Raw genomic sequence first — 14298 nt, 5'->3', positions numbered from 1 at the left:
GCTCTGTAACCATTTTCTGAAGTGAAATCTTCAAAATGTGATTTTAATTTCTTTGATGAAAACATGTTTTTCAAAATCTGGTTACCTGCATTTACTGGTCATGGAAGTGAAAAACAAAAGGAAGTGCACAGCCATTTTTCACTCCCTTCCCTAAGTAGGAGAGTTCTTAAGTTAAAAGATTCACATAGGTTATTTTTGTAGAAACCAAAGTTGTTAACACATAGTAATAATGACTGATTTTTTACACATGCATTTCAATTCCTTTCACACCACCAACAATCTCTGTTGGTGTTCTGAGCTTAATGCTGCACCAACTCACACTCCCTGTCGGCCCTGCTCTGGTGAACACCACTGCCCCACATTTAGGCTCTCCTACAACAGTGTCAGTGTTTGGTGAGGTGCCCCTCAGCTGAACTCTGATGAAAGAGATTGTTTAGGAACAGAAGTCAATGTTCTTTCTTCTGAGAGACAATGCTATCAAGGATGCAGAAGAAAGGCCCTGAGAATGTGTAGAACAGGTTACAGTGATCAAAGTCAGAGAAATAAGAAAATGTAATCTGAAACCAATGTGGTTCCAGGAGTCCAGGACAGGACATTTGCCTTCAAAAGCAGTAATTTGTAACTTATTCAGATTTCTCAGACAGGCATTTTCTCTGCTTATCTGACTCTTCAAGTCTAGAAATGCCACAATGCTGTAACTGAAAATGGATAGCCAATTCTGTTGTGGCCTCTGTGCTCAAAGACATAGAAACAAAGGAAATTTCTTAAAGACCTACACAGCTGAAGTGTCCCCACAGTTTCAATCACGTGATGTCAGCAGACATACATTTATTCCACACTGTCTTTTCACTTTCAATGAGTCTGAATTCAAACTTCAACACAATGTGGATTTGCATGTCACGACAGAATTAGAAAGCACCTATTAACCTCCTGCTGTTCTTCCTATTGTTTGCACTGGATCATTTTCTTGGTATATTTTGCATAACATTTCAACTTGTTGGTACTCTTTTATACAGTGTCTGACCACATTTTGGCATTCCTAGAAGTTCTGAATTGTCTCAACTTGTCATAACTTCCTATGAGTATCATAAAAATAATTATGAAATGCCTGCACAACACTCCATCCAGAACATCACAGCCTTATTTAGAGCTGCCCCACTTCCTACTCTCTCTTATCCCTACAACGAAAGAGAAAAAACAACACAAAAAGACCTGTAGTAATAAAGCAGATTTTTAGAGAACATTTACAATATCACATATTTGCTTCACACTGTCTGACAAACCATGCAGGGAAGTTCATTGTGTCAGATGAAAGATTTCTTGTTTGCTTTTGTTGGACTGAAGCCATTTGAAAGTTCTTCTATTCACTGAAAGGAATAGTGGGCAGGGAGAGGCAGAAATGATGGCTGCTTGGATTTAGTAGCCTACAGATAATCTACCTTGTTGCAAATGCAGTCCATGACCACTAGGAGTAATAGCCACATTTATTCGTTTAGAAAACATTAAATTTGGATTGCTGAGCATTAAGCAGCTTTCTGACTTTAAACACACAAAAGCCTGTGAAGAAAAATAATATGGTGGTACTAGTTATGGTTTTTTACTAGGGACCCCCCCACAGTGATCCACAAAATTTTTCCAACTCTATTATGACACACATAACTATCAGAGCTTTGAAGAACTATTCAGATAATATAGATGTTTGCATGTGCTTCCTGACTTCAACATTTACCCATCTGCAGAACAAGCTGTAGTATTTTTCAAGACAGTCTACTCTGGAAATGAAGATGTGAGGGTCCATTTCACATATTTCCAGATTCTATTTTCTTTCCAAAAGATCTAAGTACAAATAATTATTTGGCTGATGACAGGTTGGTTAAGTCCCAGACAACAAAACTACTGATATTATCTTTAACAAAATGTGCTTCAATCAAAACAATAAAGAAATTATTTGTTATTTCTCTCTATCTCCAAATCTCTGTACTAAAAAAAAGGTTGATTACTCACTGGGTATGTACAGAAATGCTATGATAGTCAAGATGTGTAGATGAAGACCATGCAGGTAAAAGAAAACTTACTATTTTAGAAACAGGAGAAACTGCTGACCCACTGCAAACTTGTCTTAAAACTAGGCATTGACTCAACTGTCTCTGTTTACAGCTATTTCATGCAGCAGCAGTTACAAGAGAGCTTAAGCCAAATTCCACAATTTAGGTAATTAATTTTCACTTTAAGCTGCAAGTGTGACCTTCAGCCAAAGATACTGAGCTACATTTTGCACATTAAAATCCATTGAAAATATCCAAAGTTTTAGAATGGCATCTATGAACAGAATCCTTTATTTTACAAAATAAAACATTTCTACAGTCACAGCTGAAAGAATGGTCCACATTTAGAGTAGTGCAAATGTATTCTGGCAGACAACAATAGAAGTCTACAATATTTAAATCAAAATGTGTGTGGTGGTTTATCATTCATTCCACTGATAGGAGAAAAATGTTAATCATTCATCTAATGTATAAAATCTGAGTCAAACATCTAAATACTAAAGAACAGCAGCCAGCTTTCTTTCTTTAAGTAGAGCAGTATGCAGAATTTGAGTAAAATCTTTTGCTTGTTAAACCTCCATGCTAAAGGAAATGAAGATTCTGTTCTGTTCCCTAATTTTCCCATGCTAGTTGTCTATAGCAACAGTAGCCTAGGAAGATTGCTGTTTCTAGATTTCTAGACTGAATTACTTAGCTAATGACAAAACTGATTACTGTTCTGCTTTAAAGAATAATTAATAATTGCCTAAGATTATTCTATTTAAAAATAAGGCCTTAGGCTCCTGTAAAATATATGCAGCTTGAAAGAATTAAAACTTGTTTTTTTTAAATTTAATCTGAGCTGGTTTTGGCTCCACAGTTAATTTTTCTCTTTCCATTCTGAACATTTCTTTTTCATGTAATCAAACTCACCATCAAACTAGAAGCTACATCCTCAGTATTAAACACCATCTACACAACTACACACACTACAACTTGCTGATTTACCGTTGGCAATGACTTCAAGTTTCTTCCTGCAGTTTTTGACATGTAGCTTCAATTGATACAATAACTGATTGTCAACACAATTTGTATTTCCACTGTAGCTGACATCTCTGCTCCACCTGAAAAGCTCAACAACTGCTACTTTAGAAATGGTGAGGTTAGACACTCAAATTCAAAAACAATGAGCTTTTACACACCTTCAGCTCCTGCTTTGCCTAATAATAATAACAAAAAAAAAAATCTAAGAAATTCTTTGCCAAGACCATGTCAATTCTTCATTCTGTTTTTAATAATAACAAGCTGAAGTTCTACACAGCCTAAGTGGAGTTCAGTGAAGAAAGAAGAACCAATTGGAGACACCAGATATTGATACCCAGTTACTCTAAACCCAGGAAACAACCTTCAGCATCCTAAAAGAAAGAGCATTAGAAGTGGATTTCTGTCAGGGAATGGTCTCTGTAGACACTGAGCATTAGCTGTGATAATTGTGACAGGAACACTGGACTGGCATTAACAGAGCAATTATACCTATTTGTATCACATTGCTGTCTACATGGTACTGACTTTGATGATATCATTCAGAAAAACTGGGGATAAAATGGAAATAAAAAAGCTTTACTAGGAAAGACTGGGGAGAGAGTAAAGCAGAAAACAAATATCCAAAGGTGAAGAAGGACTTTTCTATTCCATGAAGGAAGAAAGAATATTTATCTGACATCAGGGATTAAAACTTTGCAAGAAAAAGTTTCAATGTGTAAAACTGGCTAATTAATTTCAAGGATTTTTTAAATTTTAACTTTAAAGATTAAAAAATACTACTACACTAACTTTCAATATCTTGTGGAGGTTTCTTTCTTAGTAAGGTAGAGATTAGGCAAAAGTTTTACTTAAGGAAATTCAACTGTTCGAGAATTTACAGTTTTATCTTTGTTGTATGTTCCGGTATTTATTTTCAAGATTTATAGTTAAAGTTTTAATTAACTTTTTAAGATATTCTGTATAGGGAAGTTAACTTCTAGTAAGTACCAATATACTAGTAGGTACTATTCAAAGTTTCAACAAAATTTTTAATCAGAAACAAATGTTCTATAAATATAAAATTTAAGGTAAGCAACTTACAGTCTTCAACTAAAGAAACAGAAATTGTCTCCTTGGAAAATCTGATTTAAGATTTTAAACTCAGAGTCCTCCCAAAAGCATTTTATGTTTTACAGGCTACAGTAGATATCTGACAGAATATATATAAAGAATTATTGTAACAGTCCTGACATCTATTTTAAATCTAGAACAACCAACTACAGATTAAAAATTGTGAAATACTGTCAGGGAGATGAAACTACTATAAAAATCCCTCTTACACTATAGAAATTTAAGGCAGTACTTATCCCAAGCATGGTGTTCCAAAGCATAAACTACCCCCAGCCCAATAAATTAAGCTAAAACTGGAAGACTTCACACTGCAAGTTATGAAATATTGCTTAAGTATGGGAACAACTCTGCCGCCAAGGAAAGGCTTAATTAACAGTTTTAGTGACTATGTTTTTAGATTAAAGCCACATAAAAGTCACCTTGTAGCAAGATCTGTACTTTGAATTTATGTGGTGTTTATCTGCCTGAGGTTACCAAAACCACATCTAACATACCTTGGCAAAGAAGACTGTGAGGTGTGTTTCACTGCCAAGTATCCAAATGGGAAATTTTGGAGATTTCAAATAGGAGCCAACCTAAAAAGGTACAGCAAAATCAGAAATACAAAGCAAACCCAGAAATGTCATCTAGTTAGTGACCAAATTAATGAAATAGTTTTCAGAACAGTTAGGATTCCACTGATATAAAATGTTTAATAAAATGATGTAAGTGTTTAGCTTGCAGACAAGTACTATGCTTAACAATACTATAATCAGATGCTAATGAAAGGTAGAAGTCCACTTGATTTATTAACTCGCTTTGGATTAATTAATTTAGAATTGACATTTATTTTATAAATTAAAGGACAGCCAGTTGCAGTCAAGATACTGACATTCTGCCAACTACATTATTTTCTTTAACTCTGCGTTAAGCTAAAGGAATTTAATACAGACTATAAAGAAAGCATTTTATCATATATTTGTCTTAATATATGTCTTATATATGTCTCAATAGATGAATTTCAACATTATTTGAAAGTTCTTTAAGATCTCCAATAGTACACAGTAAAGCTTTCAGTAATATGTTAAAAAAGCCCACAACACCTTAACGAAAGAAAAATTATGTAGAAAACAGCTTACCTTACAATATCTCAGTGATTCCATCAACGTCAAAAAGCCTACTGTTGCCTGTTTGTGTATGCCAAGAAGCTCTGTTCAAAAGAAAACACAAAATTTATTCAAGAAAAATCTGCAAATTCTGTTTTAAGCCATTTTTTTCTTACTTTCAAATTTGGTCAAATAATAACAATTTAGAAACAATAGCAAATCATCAAAATATAGTCAAAATGGTAATTTCTCTCTCTACAAAACAAGATCTCTATAAGTAAGATCTCTCTATAAAATAAGATCCAGACTCAAGGTTTTAAGAGGTTCCTGTTGATAGTCTGTTTTAAAAACCTGTTGGACTTTGTAGGAGGGGAATATTTACAATTTACATCACAATTATTCTTAGAAAAATCTACGAAGAATAGCTATCTTCAAGAAAAGAAAATCCCATATACATGCATAAATGAATGCTTTTTCCTCTCTCCCTATTTTTTCTTAAAGTTCCTTGGTCATATTTATCTTATGCATTTCACATTTTGAATAATAAAACACAATTTTTGAAATAATAATTTTTTAAGTAGAAAAACTAATTTGATTTTCAATACTGACTTCCATTTAAAGCTCTCAAACACACACAGCTGCCAGAAATAGCTGAAATATTTATGTACTACTGATTAGAAGAGCACTTACAGAGCCTTACTTGAGGTCCTCTAATATAAATAAAGAGAAAGTACTGCAAAATTCAAGCTTCGAACCTAATTATACAGATTTGGAAGAAGCTCTGGGCTTTCGTATACATCATCTAAGGAGCTCCAAGTACTGTCTGCTTAGAGCAGCTCTGCTGGATCCCCAAACACTGTCTGACAAGAGCAGCACATACTGGAAGCATACACTATGATCAATTTAAGAATATCTGGATTTCCTTTATTTTGTTGAACACTGACTTCCATATTTGAAAGTTCCCTCTAAAACACTAGGCCTCAACCATAATTTTTAACACCAGTCATCTGTGTACAGCAGCATAAAACTGACATCTATACCAATGGGATAAAGCCTCAGGACCACAGCAAGTGAAAGAGGCCATTCTGAATTTAAAAGATTCCTGGATTTGCAAAGTGAACTCTGCAGTACCAGGCTTTGCTATACTCCCTTCACCAACTTCAAGTTTACCTCTCTGTATTTTGCATCAGTGCAGAACAGTTGTTATAGTAATGGTTTAATTTTCCCCTCTACTGTTAAGAAAAAGTCCCCATATATACAATTCTGAAAATCAAAACCCAAAAAACTTACAAACACAATCTTACTCACTACCTTTGTGTCTGGAAGTACAACTCCTTCCTTAGAGTGTGAGCTATACATATCAAAATGATCTTTGCAGTGTATAATTCTTTGATCTGAAAGCTGTGCTTTTACAGATTACCTTCAAACTTGCTTGGAATTAAAATATTCAGGGTGCATAGATTATCCTTTGCAAAACCCCATTATCTCCCTGGCTAATAGCTGAATGGCTATAAATTGCCATATGCTGAGACAATTCATCCTGTCTTTGAGCTGAGGGAAAGAGAGCTATAGCCCAATTAAAAAAACTAGTGAAGAATCCTGCAAACTAGGGAACAGCTAACATACAGAAATAGCACATTTATACGTGCAATGAAGGAAATGAGTGGCAGAAGTAAGTAGCAGTACATTAGAGAAGTAATTTTATGCATCACATATATTTCTTAAAAACCAATAACAAAAATCGATGCAAAGTTCAGTCTGCTAAACAAGAGCTTCAGATGTAGGAGCCAATACCTGGGCACAGAACAACTAAGTCACAGGTAAATAATATTTACTATTCAGAAAATTATTCAAAATAATTCTATGCTTAAGTAGTTTGTTCCCCTGAAAGATAACTAGATGAGAACTTTCACTGATAACTAGAGAGTGCTGTGATGCTGGCTACAACAGTAGCCACACACTGTGAATATTCTGAATAGTTAGTAGTCAAGCTCCACAGACTGTGTATCTGTGTAGGAAGCTCCTAGGTTAACTTCAGCTTGTATTCACTGACCTACCTATGCCTCCTTCAGAAGGAGCCAACAGAGAGGAGAGACACAAAAGCAAAAACTACTCTCAGATGATTTACAAAGAAACAAAAGGAGACTAGCTGCACTAAATCAAAGTTTATTCTGTGAATATCCTCACCCCTCAAAGAGAGAAGATGACTGGAAGATATCTGATAGCACCAAAGATCAACTAAAAAAATGAATATTTATGCCTCTTGTCACAAAGTTAGTTTCTCTTGCTTGGAAAAGCACTTTTGCAAAGGACTCAAATTTTGGTACCCGTTTGTTTCCATCCGCATCAGCACAGCGCCACCCAGCGGCCACACCAACCCCACAAATCCCTGGCACCGCCCGGGAAATGCAGTTCCAGCCCCGGCTGCATTCGTAGGGAGCTGCTACAGCGCATGGAGGAACAACAGCCCTAAAAAAGCAGTAAAAAATACCAACTACCTCCCCGTATCTTCCCACCGTGGATAGCTGTGGCAAGAGAAGAGATCAGAATAAGAAGAAAGGTTTAAAGGAGAACATATAGATAGTCAAAGAAGAGATATCATTTCACTGGCATTTTTACCACCACTGGCCAAGAACAATTCCAGTTAGTAACTCCTACCCTGTTTGGAAAATATGCAATACTGTGGGAGTCAGTGCTCAGAGTATAATCTGCAAAGACATGGTAATTCCTCAAGTTTGCAACTCAGTCTGCTCCTTCGTCACTGCTAAAATTACTGGCAGTACCTTTACAATGGCTTATAAATAATTGTAATTATTTATTAATTAAAAACTGCTTAGTTAAAGAGGTAAAGTGACTTCAGATAACTTCTGAATAAAACAGTATTCAGTTGCTATTTTGATACCTTTAACCCTTCTATGTGAAAAGCTCATAAGCATTGACATGAAATAAGCTCAAGGTTTTACACACAAAGAGAAACAAAATCCAAGAGAAATGCACAAACAAGAAAAGATGACAAAAAGGATTTCTATATAAAGGAAATGTGACAATGTATCCAAAATTCAGCCTAGCCTAAGCAGTTGTGAACAGTACCAGCTGCTCTTTATCTTTCTTTTTGATAGACTATAACAAATCACTTGGTAACAAATACATTTATAGACTTAAGACTGCGTATAAGCAGGTTCTGGCTGTAATTATCCAACAGCTTCAAGAAAATGGAGGGCTCCCAGTATAAAGTCCAATTACTTGACTGGTCAGAAAAACTAACAGGACACATAATACCAGATCCTTAAGAAGCACTAAAGATCATTTTCTGTTCCTCCACTTTCCACAAAAAGACTCTATGGGAGCTGTCATTCCAGGTTTTTAGGGCAGAACTGACTGAGAACCTAAATGCTGACTATTACTGCATGCAAAGCAAGTTCAGCATTCTCAGAAAAGAAAAAAATTCCAATCTGGATAACTAAGAAAAAGCCTACCAGAAAGATAATCTGAAAGGCAAATAAGGGAATGAATTCACAGTTTTCAAAACCAATATATTGAATTGCAGAACAGCAACTTTGCCTAATGTAAAGGAAAGCTCCTAGAAAACTCAGATTGATCAATCATAATCAAAAAATTCAGAAAGATATATCATAATCAAAAAGGGAAGATTAAAAATACTGAAGAAAACATACAGATAAAACTCAGAAGGCTAATTGAAACAAATTTCTATTAGAAATAGGGGGAATAAATATCAACAATGTCAAATAGAGGAAAGTTAGATAGAATATCCAAATGACATTCTGTAAGTCTGAAAGCATAGGCTGCATGAAATCATAATCAAGTGCAAGTCTAAAATGCCTCAAGGGAGATTATATTACTTGTTCATCATCAAACCAGAGCATTTTGATGCAGGTCTTGCATGGATCTGTCCTGAACCTCATTTCAAGTAAGTATTTTCTGTGCTGACTTAGACGATGGAAAATCATTGTAAGAAACATGCTTATGAACCAGAGATGGACTTTGCAGCAGTTAAAGAGGAGATGTGAACAACTCAAACTGTTCCTGTTTTCATATAATCTCTATTTGTAAAATGAAACCCAAAACCCACAAAAGCTCTCTAATCATGAGCCTCCACTGAATCACTCCATTATGTCCATGTCTTTCCTGCACTGGGGAGCCCAAAACTGGACACCCCACCCCAGAGTTGGTCCCACAAGTGCCAGAGAGAGGGAAAGAACCACCACTTCTCTTCAGCTGCTGGCTGCCCTCCTGCACAGCCCTCCTTGGCCAGAAGGACACACCAGTGAGTGAGTGCAGCTCACTGCCCACAGGGGCCACGGGTCCTTTCCTACCAGGCTGCTTCCCAGCCAGCCAGTGCTGCCCTGAGCTGGTCCATGGCTTTATTCCATCCTGGATGTAGGACTTGGCTGCACCTCAGGACATTACTGTCAGTCCATTTCTCTAGTTTGATGTGGCTGTTTTGAACAGTGACCTTGTCTTCAAACTTTGCAAATTGCAGAGACTGCACTCCCTTCCATCATCCACATAACATCTACATTCAACTTGTAGCTGACAATCCTGTATTCACTGATATTCACGGTATTCACACCAGCAATTTTGTGCAAATGTGTTTTACTTCCATTTGAAGTCTCCTTAATTCAAAGAGCAGTAAACAAGGAGACTATCAAATCAGAAATGGAATATATTCCAAATCTATAGATCAGCATCTCAGAGTATGTAAAAAATAACAAGCATAAACTAGAACCAACTTACTCATTCCTGAACATTCTCTGTCTCCATCCCACACGTTAGAAACAGCATGTCCAGTCAACAGCAGATTAATCAAACTTTGGCTACACAACAGAAAGAAATTATGTAAGACACAGGAAATTAAAAGGGACATGAAATTTATTTCAAAAAATATGGTTATTTGTAACAAATTTAAAAGTTATTGGATTACCTAAGCAGACCTTTTGTAACTATCTTCCATTAACTAGTATGTATTTTAATTCAGGAACCCTAATTATCATTTCCACTCTCTCAAATATGAACTTGGTATAGAATGTAGCCCTGAATTTGAAAATTATCCATCTGAAAATTCAACGAGAACAGAATCATTTCCTCAGAACTGATGTACTAAAAGGAGTTAGCAGGGAAATAGACACACTTTTCAGTGTTGCTTTTAGTTATTTTTAAGTTACAATTGAGTCTCTCTTTTAATGTCAGTAACTTCGTAAAAGAATGATCAGTTACATAAGACAAAAAATTAGCTCAAAAATCTATTTTAAGTGGTAGCAAACTTTTTCTTGCAGCTTACCTTCCATGACCATAAACAGGATCTATTAATGGCTCAGTTGCATCTTCAATTTCATTTTTTATGTTTTCTATACCCTGCAGAAAAATTACAAACATTTTTGCTGTCTTAAGGAATGAGCTGCAACATTTATACAACAGAATGAAACAGTGAAACAGTGGGAAGCTGATGTTTTTACATGAACTGATAAAGGCTGCTTTCTCTTCAAAGGAAGATGTTTTCAAACATCTTGCAATGAAGGATGTTTTCAAAATGTGTTAAGTCTAAGTCTCCCAGATCAAAAGAGAAAAAGACAAACCAAAACCCAAAAAAACCAAAGGACTGAGCCTTTCAAATTTTTAGGCTGGAACTGTACTGTAACAATTTATCTGGACTTGACTTAGTTCATCAGTTTATTTGTTCACCTTTTACAGAAAAAGGGTTACATGATCAAACCTTCTCTTAACAAAGAAATAAAACCCACCCAAAAAATACATCAAGCAACCCACAAACCTTTGTCAGTATTACAGAATACAGAAAGAGCAATACTCCAAATCTGTTTGTCCATGCTGAATATTGATCCCAAACTGCAGCCTTCAGTTCAGGGAAGCTTTTAAATGCTCGTTTGCTAAAGACAAAAAACAATAACAAACAACAGAAAAGAAGTATGTATTGAGATGAAACATTAGAATAGTGTCACAAAGCACTACCAAGAATTACTAACACCTAACATGAAAATGTAAAAGTAAAAGTAGAACAGATCTGGTGTTATATACAGAATGACACAGCAGCTCCTCTGGAGTTACAGTAACTGCCATCTGCAGATGATAAATAATTCTGGAGCAAAATGCAAAAATGAGCGATTTTTATATGCAAACATTAACCATAAAGTTACATATATGTGTGAAAGAGCTGAGTGGCTTGCACCACTACTGTAATTCTATAAAACAATGTTACTGAAATTGCAAAGAGACTGTATGTCACCAAAATAACATTGGCACTATATAGTGTTCTGAACAACATTCAGCCCAGAAACAGTGGAGAAATAAACCTTCTACTTAACCAGGTAAGACTATCTTCCAGGCTTTTGAAGCAATTATTTTATTTCCCATAAGAATTTGACCTTGTTAGGCACTAGCTCTGGAAAAAGTAAATTGTTCAAAACATTGAACAGTGGTACACTGACATTTGGGATATTATCTTATTGCATAATATGGTAACTGCCTGGATGATAAGGTAACACCATGTGATCCTATGTTTAAAAAGGAAAAAAACTGAAATAAAAACTGAGGAAAGAAAGAAATTCACCAATATCCCAGTGAAGCAACACACTTGCAATTCCTTGGGTAGTTAGAGCTAAATATTACATTTCAGAACACAAACATTATTTTGAGTAATTCAAACTAGATCATAGTCTTTGCTAGGCTTACACAAACAGCACATTACGTTTTTTTCTGGTTTCTCGCACACTTTTAGTGAGCTTTGTTTAAAAAAGAAACAAGATCTACAAAAATATATCCACAGATGGGTTTACTCTGGCTACTACTTGATTTCTAAACATCCTTTCTTCATCAGAAGAGTACACATGGCATACAAGGTATGCAAGGCAAAGCCAGTTCTAAAATCCACCTGATGTCTAAAGGCAAATGCCAGAGCACTGATTCCAAGCAGAATGACAGAAAAAAAATAATTTGGAACCACAAGTACAAAGATTGAAGGGGTGAGCAGGAGGGGAGGAGGAAGGGCAGGAAATTAGCGTTTTGAATAGCTAAGGTTATAAAAATTTTATATTCTCCTCTTTCTTATTTCCTTATATGACAATGGATTTAAAAAATAAACTATAATTACTACTGATAAAATGAGCTGTAGTTATTTCAGTTCTAATTAGCAACATTTTCCATCTCAGGTGTTTTTTGGAATTCTGATGCTCTTTATTTACTCTTTGGGGATTGATTTGTGTAATATTTACCCAACTGTTCACTATGAAAATAAAAGGCTGTTACCTTTAAATATAAACTCACTAGAACTGTGAGCTCTGGGTTTAGACCCCAAAAAAGAACTAAGTTTAAAGTATGAAACATTTTAAAAAATGTTTCTTATGATATCTCAGATCAGGAAAAAGTACTGATGACATTATATAATTATTGAGGATTAACATCTTTAACTTAAATAGTAATCTTAATTAGATTCCCAGAACCCTGTGTTCATAAACTTGAAATGCATAAACTATCTAGCCAATTTATTACATTGCTCCAGTTTTATTTTAAAGCCTAATACTTATGCTCGAAATGATATTCCATTTAAAATGTTCCATTAAATGTCCATTTAAAATATTCCACATAAAATGCAAAGGAAAAACACAAAACCCCCCAAACCAAAACTTGAAATCCAAGTTTAACCTGATGAGTAACACACAAAAAGTTCCTCAGCATACCCCTTTCAGGCCTGTGAATATCAGTGTAACTTCAAAATATTGCATTTTAAATGTTCCAACATATTACTTACTGAATTAATGCATGAAATCGCTCAAAGCCAAGCTCTTCGACAGCCAAGGCAGCTATACACAAGAGACACTTTTCAGCACTACACATGGCAAAAAAATGACACAAGATACACACAGCAAGCTAGAATACTTTCAAGCTCTAATTATATTTTTAACCCTCTCCTGACATTTAAATTTAACTGATTAGTATAAACTAATTTACTGCAACATTAAGATTCCGCCATACAAATTAGTGAGAACATTTCTATTTGGACTAATCAATTTATTAAAAGCACAAAGCCACTGGCATGCTGGAAATATTTGTCATATACTGAGCTGTTGATTTTGTACAAAATGTGGCTGTCACAAAGTCACCAAGCATATGCATACTATAGATATAATTTTGCAGGTCAACAAGAAGTACTATTTCCTAGAAAAGCAAGCATGATTATTTTTGGATCATTTTATCAGTGTAGGTAAGCTGTATTTTTTTCTTTGAATATACACTTCTGTTACTGAAATTTAGTTCTTTTTTTTTTCCCTTTAATGCTTATTTATTACAAACAAAAAAGTAGAATTATTCTAAACAGTGTTACACATTCTGTTTTTAACTAAGTTCTTGTTGTTTTCTTTCAATAATGGATAAACAGCCTTTCAAATTAGTGCGCGTCCAGGACATAAAAAAATACAGCATTAGTGTCTTCCCAAGTTCAACACAGGCTTTATACCTTTCCTTTTTCTTTAACTTTCTGCTAGTAGAGCAATATACACAACAGACAGATCTGCTTTCTGATAGATACCACTTGATGCTGAGTATTTAAACAATGTCTGATCACCGAGCTACAGAATGTGGCTGCATACAATTCAGTTAAGATCTGAAGCCATTAGGGTTAGTACCACTGATCAATTTTCCCCACCAGAATTCCCCAAAAGGCATTTTATGCCTATTCTGATTGCATTTTGAAAGATGTATTTAATTTGCCCTACATGCAAATACAACTGATTCTCAAGCAACAGAATACTTTCATTTTCTACTTAAGAAATAGAGCAGCAGCAGTCTTAAGAACTTTAATTTTTGTCATTTGCATAACTACAAGAAATTGCTTAGATCACCAAGAGTAAAACTGGACTTAAAATAATGTATTTTTAAGACATTTTAATAAAATATGAAACAATGAATCTAAATTGCAGAAAATGCTGCAAAAACTAACCTTGCTTGAAGAACACATCTTTTCGTAAGCAAAAGGTTAGAGGGACTAACTCATATAAAGCAATCTT

At 35.0% G+C, this 14298-nt stretch overlaps 1 protein-coding gene across 1 annotated transcript in view; it reads right to left on the bottom strand.

Annotated features, from left to right (window-relative positions):
* MINDY3 (MINDY lysine 48 deubiquitinase 3) overlaps positions 1-14298 on the bottom strand; it is a 46132-nt gene that overhangs the window by 20791 nt on the left and 11043 nt on the right. Inside the window, exons 5-10 of the mRNA XM_036403737.2 lie at positions 13044-13095; positions 11052-11166; positions 10563-10636; positions 10019-10098; positions 5297-5367; positions 4673-4753 (exon numbers count right to left, since the gene is read on the bottom strand). Coding sequence (XP_036259630.1) covers positions 4673-4753; positions 5297-5367; positions 10019-10098; positions 10563-10636; positions 11052-11166; positions 13044-13095 — 473 coding nt within the window. The remainder of the gene's footprint in view (positions 1-4672; positions 4754-5296; positions 5368-10018; positions 10099-10562; positions 10637-11051; positions 11167-13043; positions 13096-14298) is intronic.

The sequence above is a fragment of the Molothrus ater genome, chromosome 1 (assembly GCF_012460135.2).
Source record: "Molothrus ater isolate BHLD 08-10-18 breed brown headed cowbird chromosome 1, BPBGC_Mater_1.1, whole genome shotgun sequence".
In the NCBI taxonomy this organism is placed as follows: domain Eukaryota; kingdom Metazoa; phylum Chordata; class Aves; order Passeriformes; family Icteridae; genus Molothrus; species Molothrus ater.
Note: the sequence above shows the minus strand (reverse complement) of the source record. Positions and strands in the feature narration are given on the sequence as shown.